The sequence below is a fragment of the Pseudorasbora parva genome, chromosome 11 (genome assembly GCF_024679245.1).
Source record: "Pseudorasbora parva isolate DD20220531a chromosome 11, ASM2467924v1, whole genome shotgun sequence".
Lineage (NCBI taxonomy): Eukaryota > Metazoa > Chordata > Actinopteri > Cypriniformes > Gobionidae > Pseudorasbora > Pseudorasbora parva.
The window spans coordinates 17294116-17308283 of NC_090182.1; the positions used below are offsets into that span (position 1 = coordinate 17294116).

Here is a 14168-nt window from a genome sequence, read left to right on the forward strand (position 1 = left end):
GTTAATGAAATCTGAACAGCGCTTGAACACTTTCTGGATGCACACAAATTTTAATAAAGGATATCCCGCGCTTAGAGCAAATCGGTTGGGTGCATGATTCAATGGTCGGGTCAACTTTACCTGGCGTAACACTGAAAAATATCACGGAACAAATAAGAATCTGAATGACTCTGTTTGTGAACACTTTCAAGAGATTTGAGTCAATGAATCAACCCCTCCACAGGACAGTCGTGATGGTCTGGGTGTGTATGAGTAGCCTACAAGGGGTGGGGTTTGATGCAATCTCTGCTAAACTGTCCCATGATGAAAATTATCATTTTTCTGGCAGAATGAAATCTCATTCAGCCACATATATTATGCAAGGCCTGGAAATGCCTGCATTATGCAACATACTATAGTTGAAAAGGTCTGTACTGACAAACAGTGGATGGTGATTAAACCATGTTTAAAACAACAATAGCATAAAATGGGTTGCCGTCTCTCAGACTGATTCATCTGGTCAGCTGGCTGATTTTATAGGGTTTTAGAAGCACGTTCTCTTTGATCCAAATTTTGCACTCTGTTTATCATGAATAATACATTGCATCTCTTAAACAATTTGATAAATTGTACACGCGCTCATCCCACAGACAGATCTGCAATTATTCACACTGGAGTGAATTTGACAGCCTTTGAATTGGTTTCACAATGAAACGTTGCAATGGCTTTATTGTTGTCTACTGCCATCTATTGTTCAATGTCTTGAATTAATAGAGTAGCTACTTTTGAATCACACAACACAGAAGGAATTGTCTGAATCAGTTTTTGTTTCATTGTCTTTTTTCATTTTTGTTCACATTACATAAATGCTTCTTCTGTTTGAAAAGAAAATATCATTAGTAAGTAGGGGGGAAAACAGTCTCATCACTTTTGGTGGGGTTCACAGTGTTGACACATTCTTTGAATAGACTAGAAGACTAACAATTTCCAATCACTATGGATTTGTACAATCACAACAGGCTACATATCACAACAACAGAAGCTTTTGTATGTCTGGTAGTCAAAGGCAACAGCAACTTGGTAGTAACATATTTTGAAGATTTTATATCACTCTGACACATCTTTATCAGCTGTTTAATGTTTGGGAATCGCTGACATTTAAACCTGAACTCAAGCGATGCAGTAGCCATTAGTAGCAGATGATATAAGAGATAAGAAATCCCCTCAATGATCACAAGTTTTGATGTGGTGTGAACAGGTTTAAATGTTGGGGATTCCCCACCATCTGACATCTGATGAAGCACCATGGAGAATGAATTTAAAATGTTATTAAATGACATTGGACTGAATTCTACCAGACATCACACAATGACCTGGATGTATAAACATTATCACAGATAGACTCTGTCTAAGGCATTAAAGAAAGATGGTCTGTTTTCAAACCCATTTTTCTTTTGTTTGAAAACCCAAACAGCCAGAGGCCACTAATGTTACAGGAACACCAAGAGATTATCAACAGTCTGAATTGGCAGTATTTGTAGTTCTTAGTGGTAGATGTTGTCTCTTTTTAAGGCATTTCATGTAGTTTCTATGCAGTCACACAGAATATGATAGTGTGGTAGAATAAATGATGTTGGGTTGATCCTTTAAACATGATCTTTGTGGTGCTTGACAAACTAGAATCAAGAAGCAGCAGCACAAATTACGCACAGCATCGCCTCTTTGTTGGACCTTTAAAGTTAGTGGAACTATAAGGAAAACAAAAAACAAATTATATCACAGATTACTGTATTTCCACAGTCACAGATGCGGACAAATTCAGTAATTTCATCCTGCAGCCACTAAGAAACTGATTTTTGCGACATCACAGTTTTTTTTTCTTCAACATCATATGATGATAAAATATGGGACAGCACTTTAAATTCAACCTCATCAGAGAATAACAGAACATCATAATAGCACCTCATTTATAGGCTGTCTTTATGAACATCTGAACCAGTCTGACACATGAAAGGAAGCTCTCATTATTTACAACGGAGGGAAACGGATACATTCATGTTGCTACAGTGGATCATATTCTTAAATCACATTCAGTGGAATGAATTAGGATTTGAGGCAAATAACAAACCTGATATTTTGAAGAATTCAACCAACTCTGCTGCCTAGTGACTACTAACCATTTAACACAGAATCAAACATTAAAGCATGGAATAATCCATCATAATTCACTTGAAGGTGTGAATCCCCTGGAATGTATTGACAGGAAGGAATAAGGATTATATTCATCCACAAACCCCGTTAACATCAAGTGCGTGCTGCGATCTCTGTGTGAGCTGATGCGGACTGACAGTAGCTCCTCAACTTGATCCATGATTTGAGTGCTGAACGTTGGATGTGCGTCTCTTCTTTAGTCCCCCAGGCCATTTTGTGTGCCCTTAAGATAGAGATCATCCTGAGAGAGCTCGTAGCTCTCCATGTATAAACTACCACTGCTGCTGCTACCGCTGCCCCCGTTGCCAAGGAAAGTGCCTACAGCCCGGCCCTGCCGCGCGTGTCCCACTGCATCGCTGAAGACTTTGTTTATCTGCTCCTCAGAGGGCATCCACCAGTCAGGATTAGAAGCACAGTGCATCCGGATAAACTCTGAGGGAGGGAACGCCAGGGGACAGAGATGGATGAGGGACATAGACAAGAACACATGAGAAGCTAAATTAAGTTTGAATAATTAATCGCATTGATAATCTGATTAAAATAAATGTCTCACAAATACTAAAATCAAATAAGGGTGTGTTCACAATTGTTGTTCGGTTCTCTTAGTTCTTTTGGGCTGGACCAAAAAGAAAATTGTGCATTTATTCCTGGTTCACTTAGCATTTTTAAAGCTGCGGTCCGTAAAACGTTGTGTTCAAAATTGACAAAATTTATACAATGAGCGAACATCATGAATCCATTTTCCAAACTGTGCTTTTTGTCTTATCTTGAATCACTACAGTACACCTATAATAAGTGTTTATATTTAGACTATTTTAGACTGGCTCTGGTCGGCACCGCTGCGGAGGAGCACTACCTGCGTATCTCGTCACAGACATAGAGAGAAGTAGCTCCGGCTACAATGTTTGTAGGCTTTCATGATGTTTTGTTACAGAACATCCAAAACAATGCTTTGTGCTGGGCTAAATGCGCTCGTTGTATGTCACATATATGATGGGATTTTTACCAACTGGAAACACAAACTGCTTATAAAATGTGGTAAGGAGTCAAAAGAGCGGCAGGAATTCCTCTGTAACACACACAAATGAGGATCTTCTGAAAGAAGACGTGGTTCTGATGCCTATACCGAACTCTAATAGGCAACATTGAGACTATCAAAAGAAAAAACAGGTATGCTTGAACATTGTCATTTTATTGTGACATCACGTTGTGGTCTGTGTTGTGTTCATATTTAAAGGAGCACTCCACCATTAGAAAGGGCTTATTCATCTTCTTTCCTACATTTAGATATGTGGGCAAATGCATTTTTGTCTCAGTGCATGCATTGTTTTAGTTTGGCAGGGTCGCCGCTAGCTTAGCTTAATGAATGAAATCCTATGTTGCCAGCTAGCATGTCCTGAGTAAAAGTGATCTGTGGCGCGGCAGGATTTTGAACAACTTCCTGAGTCGCCGCGGACAGGCACAGAATGCCGCCGCCAGTGTGCGTACACTCATTGAAAATAATGTGTTTGAATTTTAAAGACGTGGTGTGGTGCTGCAAATACTTTTGTATGAGCTGGCAATAAATGTGTAGGCCCATATAATGTTATATGCTTTTTCGGGTGCGGGTCGGGTGTCGGTTCTATTTTAAGCTGGTCGGGTGCGGATTTTAAATAGTGCTCCATGTCGGAAAAAGTTTTGGATGTGGTTTAACGCACCGCAGGTACGGGAGGGTGCGGATTTACAAAATCGGACCCGTGCAGGACTCTGCCTCACGTCTTCCAGCTGTTGAGTGATGTGTTGCGTGATATCTCTGAGCCCAAGTAGCAGTGCATCGCCTGTGCTTCCCCATAATATAGTCCATATCTGCCTAGAAATCGCCTAGTTAATCTTAAAGGTGCACTATGTAGTATTTTTGCAGTAAAATATCCAAAAACCACTAGGCCAGTGTTATATATTTTGTTCAGTGGAGTACTTACAATATCCCAAATGTTTCCAAATATTTATAAATTGTGAGAAAATTGCTATTTTAACTAAGGACCCGGAGGTTTCAGCATAGCGTTTGAGCGAGTCGCCTGTCAATCGCGTCATATCTGCGTTACCCTCAGTTTTATTCCACAGAAGCGCTTTTCTCTTAGCAGTGTGAACATGTCACAGCAGCGCAGAGCGAACGCACAGAGTAACGTCATAACATAATTAGGGGTGACCCCTAATTGTCGAAGATTCGATGCATCAATATGCAGGACCGGATTCGACCACTAATCTGGTCGAATCGAATCTTCACGGTTGTTATGAAACGAGGATCATACCATTTTGGCAATATGGGGGTGCTCAATATTATAAAGTGTTATAAAGACTTGTCATGGCGCTGAACGATCACCTCTTTAAGGGCACTGAGCTTCGCACCGGACTCACTGCACCTTTAAAATTAGAACACATTTACACACCTACGGCGGCATTCGACGCCAGTCTACGGCGATTAAATGTATATTTCCCTTTTCACCCTGTGCTACAAGATACACTCATCGTGCCGCTCTTCTGTCAGAAGTCGATTCAAAATTGAGCTTGCGCGTATATATCACGTCTGCCTGGTGTGAGATCCCTGAGACACGGCGCTGAGCTTCAGTCCGGTGTGCGACCCCCCTTTAGGCAAAATCGGCTTAAGAATGTGCATATAAACACACTCAAAGTGTTCTTTTCCTCTCTAGTCAGGTATTTTTTTAGGTTTATTTATCAAAATGTTCTTTTATATATTTGTGTGATGTTCTGTGTTTCGATCGCGGCTTTTAAATATTATGAGAGAACGGTTAATTAACGAATGTGTAGTGTAGCCTATAGTTTTGATCACTTTATTAAAAGTGGTGGCTGTGTGCCGTGTGTAAAGTAAAATAAAAATAGTCTTAGCCTCCTGCTGACTAGTGTCCTGCCCTTCCCAACCCATTTATTTATACCGTTTATTATTTTACGGTCTATGGTTTACACACACACAGATGATTCGACTATCGGTCGACCATAGAGAGATTCGAAAATTCTGATTCGAATGTGTAAATCCTTAGTCAGGGACAGCCCTAAACATAATTTTAAACACACCTAAATGTATGTAATATGATAAACAGAGCTGCTTTACCTTATAATCATGACCGGAAAAAGCGGAAGCGCGCGCACCCGGTGACTGTGTCCCGTCCCGTCATAATAAAAGTCCCGGTACTCGGGAGCCGTGTGTTTGTGTAACAATCGCTCCAGCAGCCGTGCTCAGCTCCACAACACTCTGTCCTGCTTTACACTACAGTAACATTAATAACCGCATCCATGCACATGATTTCTGCCCGAGTCCTATTTCCACCAGCTGTGAGGTGAAGACCACATGTCCCAAGATACTGCGCTCAAGCTTAGCGCCATCAAACTACGTCTTTGTTTAGAATAGGCGCCCTCCAGTGGATGTAAAGTTGCATAGTGCACCTTTAATCTGCAACGCTATTTGTACTCTAATATGAATATGCAGGCCACAAGAAGTAATAAGGTGTTTTTTTGGTTCATTTGTACTCGGGCTATGCTAGCTGGCAACATAGGATTCCATTCATTATGCTAAACTAAGCTAGCGCAGATCCAGCCAAACTAAAACAATGCATGCACTGAGACAAAAATGCATTTGCCCACATATCAAAATGTATTAAAGAAGTTTAATAAGCCCTATTTCTAAAAACGGTGGAGTGTTCCTTTAAGTCAAACCGCACCGAAGCAGACCGAGAATTATCTTTTTAGCAATCTCCATCTGCTTGTTTGGCGCACATCAGGTTTCGGATGGCAGCGTTCACGCTTATTCAAATAAACAGAGCAATCGCACCAGAGTTTGTTTTAATCAAACTAAACATGCCAAATGTATGAACACACCCTTAAAATACTTTTAGCTCACTACCTCTGAGACAAGTGACCTTGACAGGGTTAAGTGGCCGTCTCTCCGGTCCCGTTTCCCCTGTGTGTACTGAACGTTTCCTCTTCCCCAAACCGCATGAGTATTTCAGCTCATCTGTGGTGAACACAAAACGGATAAGGTAACGCAGGAGCCGCCGGCCATCTTTTTTTGAGGAGTTGACTGCCTCATCCCACTGCTTATTGGTGATGAAGAGAGGGTAGTTCCCCAGAAGCTGTTTACTGCCCTATTTCGAAAAGACAGAGATTATAAGATTATAGAGGGGAAAAATCTTTAATGGTTTTTAATCTTTAATGCGCTTAAATGCATCAACATTAAAACAGATGCTACACTAAATACTGTACCTAAAAGCAAGCAAATTGAATATAAAGAACTGAAACTTTACAGGAATGCTAAAAGGTTCTGTTGCATTTAGCTTTATTTAACAGTTGGTCAATATGATATTTTCATAAGCTCAGATTAGACCTGAATTTGAATGTCAGTTTCAGTTCATGTTCCATAACAGTGTCTTGCGTAAACTTGTGTCACTGTGGTTTCATGGCATGTTTTAACAGACTAAATTTTCTGTTAGGCTCACCTCGGTAAGCTGCTCTTCGGGCTGGGGCTGCACAAATTGGTTGTAGTGCTGAAGAACAGTCTTAAAAAAGTCCAAAACATTCTGGCAAGGAGCTGTTAAAGGCAAAGCCAGCAAAACTTGTTGGTTGGTGAAATTTTAGTTTCATTTAAAACAAAAAAGCTGAGATGTTGCACAAAAGTCAAAGACAATGAACGGTTAAAGGTGAAATGTGTGATTTATTTTCAATTAAAGTCTTTTTATAAAACCATATAAAATTAACAGTTCAACTATGAAATCAATGAATACATACTACTCACTTTATGGCTTAGAAAAAGCTTTTGTTATCTTCATAAGGGGTTTCCCCCTCCATAGTGGTAATTCTGAGAGTAATTCTGAGACACCATTGTTTTAATAAACCTTTCTAAATACTTTCATTTGTGGAAAAAAATAATCATAGGTCACAAACTGTGAAATACTGTGAAAAGGGTATTTTTTGTGCTGGGGAAAAATTAATCGTGATTAATTGTATCCAAAATTAAAGTTTGTGTTTAGATAATATATGTGTATGTACTGTGTATATAAAAATGCAGACGCATGTATACATTTAAGAAAATGTTTATATTTTTTATAACGTTTTAGATAAATTATATATAAAGTATATACATAAAAAAATATTTCTTAAATATATACATGCGTGTGCATTTATATATACATAATAATTATACACAGTACACACACATATATTATCTAAACACAAACTTTAATTAATTACCTTGTTTGCCTGTGTTTATTTGGTGTTTATTTTTTATTTTTTTAGCTTCCATGATGGGTTTCTTTAATGTGTAATCTTGTTTGGTTATGGTTTTATTTCTTTTAAGAAAGTCTATAGTTCACCCCAAAAAAACAAAAAACAAACATGATTTACTCACCCTCATTAATACCAATGTATTTTTCCCCATCACTAGAAAGGCATCCAAAACATAATGTTTTAATGTATACAAATAATTTCCATTGCTAAGGCCAGGCATGTAAACAGCTAAGGACAAAAGAGGAAAACATGCATTCCCCCAAATATGACTAAAATAATATTAATAATTTTAATTGTATTATTATTTAAATTATAAAAATGAAATCTACAAGGAAATATATTTGCAAACTTAATAGTAAAATTAAAAATACTTGTACTTAATAATACTTTTATTTTACAGAACAACTGTAGAATACTATTATTTATGGCTATCTTGATTTCTTTGCTTTCAAAAGGTAAATTACAAAGCTTTTATTTTGGCACAAAAGAACTTAAAGCTTCTCTTTTTAAATCTCTTTTTTAAAAACAGGTTTTTAAATGACTCTCTACAAATTCATGTAATGAGAATCTACTGTGCAATAAATATTTAGCCAATTACACTGTGCACCTTTTAAAATAGATATACCAATAAATAGGATAGCAATAATAATTTAGTAAACATTTTTACAAAAATATTATGAATATCAAAACTTATAGTGGATTCTGTCTCTAATATTAAGACTGAAATAAAACTAGATCATCAAATAAAGTTGAATACCTGGTATGTTGTCCAGTTTGTGTCTCAGTTCTTCGTTTTCCTGCTGTAGACTAAGAACTTCCTGTTCCAGCTCCATACAGCGGGGACAACAACTTTCCTCCTCCTCGTCTTCCTCAGGCAGTGTGGATGAGGGGTGTCCGTAGGACTCTGACGGTGCTGGTGAAGCCCAGCCGCCTAAATTCTGCCTCGGGGACCCTGATGCTGTCGGCTCAGCATCTGCTGGGCGGCACCGTTCACTGTCTGATGACTGGGGTCCAGATAGAAGGTAGTTCTGTAGCGACTCTGTGAAAATCCGGAGGAAAGCAGAAGTCTGCTGCTGGTTCCAGTGGTTGCCCCGTTGGGTCTCCTCACCTGGGTTCTCCAGGGATGACTCCTCCGATCTGGGCTTAGAACCGAGCCTCTCTCCGGGAGACAGGCAGCTGTCCTCTTGCTTTATGAGAGTGGAGATGGATGAGGATGGAGGGGCCAGGGAAGGCTGGGGCTCAAGGAGCCTTCCGTTAGTGTTGAGGAGGCTGAGCACTCGACTGCACTGCTGGGCAAAAGCATCCAATATGAGCCGGTTTTCTATGAGGAGAGATCAAAATTACACAAATTTCATTTTTCATATTCAAAGAAAAAGTTTAACCATAAATGAAAATATAATGTATTTCAAAGCATTCATAACATCCTTAAAAAAACAAAAACAAAAAAAAACATAGCTTTTATACAATGAAAGTAAATGGTGACCATAGGTATTTTCAAGGAAAATGCTTTATATTAAATATCGACCTATCAGTGGCATTTGACACCGTGGACCATACCATCCTCCTGGACCGCCTCCACAATACAGTTGGACTATCGGGAGCAGCACCGCAGTGGTTTCAGTCCTACCTTTTTGACAGGACTGAGCTTGTTATATTGGGTGAATGTGAGTCCAGGCTGCTCCCTGTTACATGTGGTGTTCCGCAGGGGTTGGTTCTCGGCCCAATCTTATTCATCCTCAACATGCTTCCCCTCGGTCCCATCATCAGCAGACATGGGCTATCTTTTCATTGTTATGCTGATGACATGCTGCCCTAAGCCCCTCCACAGCTCTGTCACGACTCTCCACATGTCTTGAGGAGATTAAGGCATGGATGGGAACCAACTTTCTCCAGCTGAACAGTAAAACTGAGGCACTACTGATTGGCACCCCTCATCAGATCTACTCCTCTCCCTTATCCCAGCTAATCTTTGACAGCCAGGTCATCACTATCTCCTCCTCAGTCACAAATCTAGGGGTTCGGTTTGACCCCCAGCTGACCTTCAATGAACACATTAAGCACATTTGTAAAACCACTTTCGAAACACCTCCAGACTCCATCTCCTTTTAACCTCTTCAGATGCAGAGAAACTTGTCCATGCCTTTGTCTCCACCAGGCTGGACTACTGCAACGGACTCTTCTATGGGATTTCTGGCAAAAATATCCAGATGCTTCAATACATCCAGAACAGCGCTGCCAGAATCCTTATGAGAGTCTGTAAATATGATCACATAACTCCCATCCTACACTTATTGCACTGGCTCCCAGTTTCATCCCGGATCGACTACAAAATCTTCCTGCTCACACATAAATGCATCACCGGACATGCACCACCATATCTACAGGAACTCATCACTTTGAAATCCTCCACCTGCATCCTCAGATCATCAGGCCACCTGCTTCTTCAAGTCCCAACCACCAGGCTTCGTACCATGGGAGATCGAGCTTTCTGCTCGGCTGCACCGCGGCTTTGGAACCACCTTCCCAGTGAGCTGAGAGCAGTACAGAGCCTGGACCAGTTTAAAGCAGAACTGAAGAGCTTTTCTGTTCAGAAAGGTTTTTATGTATTGATTGTTTGTATTAATCTATATTTTTTACTTTTTATTCATTTTTGTTATTTTTCCCTTTTCCAATGTTGGACTTTGAGATTCTTAAAAATGAAAAGTGCATTATAAATAAAATATATTATTATTTATATGATTTTTCAGTGCCATTTTGTATGTCAGATATTCTGCTAAACTTCTCCTTTGGTACTGTATTAAAGAAAAAAAAGATTATACGATAATATCCCTTTAATGCTACGTCCTCAATTTTTTGTACTATTCTGTTCTAAACAATTGAATGTTTCAATTTAGCCAAACATCACTACATCATTGCCTGCACAGCATCTTTATGAACTCTATTTTGGCTTTTTTTGTTATGTCCTTTTTGTCCTCCATTTGCACTTTCCATCATTTTTATCTTTAAATCTGCAACTAGGCCCAGCATGCCTACAGATTTAGGAGATAGATAAGGACGCTTTAACCCCCCCCCCCACCACCACCACCACACACACACACACACACGCACAAGCACACACACACACGCAAAAGCACACACGCACACACATGCCTCGTTTACATGGTGACACTGTTCTAATAAACACTATTCATTTCTTCCAAATCCTCTAAATATGATGAAAAGAAGCAAAGAGATTAATAAAAGGAAAATGCTGACCAACCAACCGCATACAATTACTCTGTCTCCCCACGGCCTTCTGGCCGCGCCCAGATGCAGAATCTTAAGAGGATGATTATGAATTTGCCACCCTTACACAAAGACACAGGGCAGACAATTATCAGCTCAGGCAGTCGCTGTAGCACCCGTATGACTGACGGGCTCAAGCCTCTGCCGTCGCCTGGATGTGTCTATCAGGCTTAAGCAGATGTGGCCATTTATTAACATGCACAGCATCTCTGTTTACCCCCAGCAAGATGGATTTGATATCATTCTCCTCTATCTTCCCCTCTCCCCTTTCCTTTGCTGCTGTCGTTCCCTCTTTTTCCATTCTCTTCCCCTCTCCTCTCTCCCTCCCTCTGTTATGCCATGCAGAGTGAGCCTCATGAAATTTCATTAAACACAACATGTGCCGCAGAGCCAAATTTATGAGCCACATTTGTTTTAATCACAGTCCCTTTGGAGGAGCTTTTAAATGCAATTTGTATTATTGCACTGATCTCAGAGCTGTGTCCTTGGGTGCCTATGGCTTCTTTCCCCAGAGCTAAAAAGATGAAACCATTAGCAATGTCTGATTGGCCAAAAAAAAAAAAAAAAAATCCCCTATGTATTGTTTTTCTCAGTGGATATTCCGTAACAATGTTCCATAACAATAAACCAAAAAAAAAAAATAGCCTTGGTATGAAATTAGAATGCACTGTTTACACTGTGAACTCTGATCTTCATCAAGTGCGATTCATATTTAGTGAACAGCCTGAAACCCCTTTAGGGATGTCATTGTGAATTTCAGACTGGACAAAAAATGTGTGTGGAGACAAATATCAGCTGAATGTTTGTACAGACACAGAGGCACCCTGCTGTATGATAATAACACAACTTCTCAATTTGTGAAGGCCTGAGGCTCTGATGAATGAAAACAATCTCCGGTTAACAAGCACATGAAAAACTCATTGAGTTGGTGAGAAAAACAAGACACTCTCCACAGAAAACTAGCAATACTTGATGAGACTTTCATGTTTATTACCTAGCTCATTTTATTGTAAAACTCAACAACTCTTCATCACTGATCGCCTACTCAGTATGCTCTATTGGAGAGATCAGCAGTGATCATTTAAAAAAATAACTAAGCAGGTGTCAACAACTTGTGTTATGAAGTGTTAGTGATTTTGGTAAAAGCAGAAGACTCCCGACGTCGTCTGGAAGTGTATGACAGATACAGACGACGTTAGTGCAGGGTAGCCTATTATGAATTTGTTAAGCCACTTGTTTTCACATATCGAGTCGACAATGTTTGAACAAGTCGCATTATTTGGGCGTGGATCTCAAAATATCCTTGTAGCCTACTCGCGAGTCGCGTTAAAAAATTGCCATATGAAAGGGAAAATACACTTCCTTTTCTCATTCGGTTGTTCGAAGTTAGACAGTTTAAGTTTCAGCTTCGTGATGAATTCATGGATAAAAGTTTCTTAGGCAAACTTATGTTCACTTACCTGAGCTTATTCCATAGGTGCAGTCTGGAGACTGGTGGCTGAGCTCGGCGCGACCCGCTGGGTATCTGCCCGAATCCTGGCTTACGACCCTCTGGCTGCCAAATGATGCCGCCGCCGCTGCCGCCACTGCCGCCGTGGCGCTCCCCGCTGTTGATGCCGAGCTGGATGTCGCGACTCTGCTGCTGGGCCTGATTTCGCAGGGGAGACGGTGCTGCTGACTGCTGCTGATGGAGAGGCAGGCTTGAGGAAGCGGCACGCGCTGTGAATACTGCTGCTGTTGTTGCTGATGATGACTGAGATGATGAGGATGCTCTCCGAGCTGCGGGATGTCCACCATTGTGGGTCTGTCATATCTCGCCTTGCCCGCCGCGCGCTTGCTCTGGAAGGTCTTGAGGGAGCTGTACGGGCTCCGCTGCTGCTGCCTGCAGATTTTGGGCGCAGAGAGACCTTCGTCTGCTGGTAGCATCTCCTCCTCCATCACCCTCGGACTTGAGTGTCGTTTTGTCCCGGTCTGGTTAAATCAGTTATCCCAGTGTCTCGCCGCCTTGCTCTGTGTCTCAAACACTTCTAACTCTGTCTGAGGTACTCAGAGGGTGGGTGACTTTACTGACAAGTCATTGCTCCAATCCCCTGGCGGTAACAGCACGCGCTGGCTTTAATTCTACCAACAGGGGAATACCGGCGGCACCCGCACGCGCCTCGCCACTCGGTGTGTGTATATTGGCTTGTACTCCCATCAGTGGCTCAGATGAGAGAGGTGCAAGATGATATAAAGAGGTGTGCATGATCCCCTCCATGTTTTTTCGCATTATGTTGTTGCCTATTAGGGATATGCTTTGTTTGCTGTTTTTAGGCAGAACTGACAGGGAAAAAAACAAAAACAAAACACTTTAGGACTTATCAGAGCCAGTTGTAAATATAAATGTAAATGCAATAAGCAATGGGCTAAACTGATTTGCTCCGCAAATACAAGGTATCAATAAAAAATAATAATATTTAAAACAAACCAATACTTGTAGGCTATTTTATTGTGATGTAATTTATGTCCTATATAAAATGATAATGTTAAATAAATAAATAAATAAATTTCACATTTCAAATGTGAAATTAAGATATTCTGAAGAATGACATTAACCAAAAGTTGATGAGCCCCACTTATCTACTTCCATAGTAAACCTATTTTTAGTATTATTTTTATTTAGCCTACTATGAAAGTAGGCTAAATGCTGGATGGAAGGAATGGGTTTTGAATCTTTTTGAAAGTTGGACGTTTGGAGCGGGTTTCTTTTACTAGTGTAGGCTAGACCTACCAGGAGCATAGACAGTGCAGGAGTGGGAAATGGAAAAGCCGAAATGGAGCTGGTGCCGTCATTACTCATTAGGCTACAGAACGCTTCCACGCATGCGTGGGTCCAAATCGGCTTTTATATGCGTAACTTAAGCTTGATACTTTTGGAGCCATTTTCGTTTAACCAGCCTATAGGACTTCTACTAACTTGTCTAGTAATCATAGGCCTACTCGATATTAATAATAGAGGTGCTATATTAAACCATAAGATCCTGCAATTATCTCCCTCCAATCAACAACACGAACAAGACCGCAAGTGCGAGGATGGAATCAATAAACAGACTGCCTACTCCGTCTACAGAAGCTCTTTTAAGGGAGTTTACTTTTTTCTTTTCTTTTTTTCCCTTCTTCAAATTACAATTCTGTCATTTAGCCTATCGCCCTAGGATTGCTTCAAGTAGCCTAGCCTAGCCTATTAGCCTACTTTCTTTCTTCTGTCGAGTAACCAACAAACATTTGATGAACTCCATTTACTTCCATAGTAGGCTAAATAAAAATAATACAAATATACTATGGAAGTAAGTGGGGCTCATCAACTTTTGGTTAACGTCATTCTTCAAAATATCTTAATTTCTGTGCGAACTATAGGCTACCTTCGTGTCGGTGTTGTA

The 14168-nt window shown here is 40.4% G+C and overlaps 1 protein-coding gene across 1 annotated transcript; it reads right to left on the minus strand.

Moving 5' to 3' along the window:
• Positions 1–536: 536 nt before the first annotated feature.
• Positions 537–13038, minus strand: LOC137092819 (BEN domain-containing protein 4). Its single transcript, XM_067457298.1, has 5 exons — positions 12210–13038; positions 8222–8785; positions 6678–6769; positions 6086–6326; positions 537–2622 (listed from the first exon to the last, which is right to left on the minus strand). The coding sequence occupies exons 1-5, from the start codon at positions 12685–12687 to the stop codon at positions 2387–2389; spliced, it is 1611 nt and encodes a 536-aa protein (XP_067313399.1). The 5' UTR covers positions 12688–13038; the 3' UTR covers positions 537–2386.
• Between the last annotated feature and the right edge of the window lie 1130 nt (positions 13039–14168).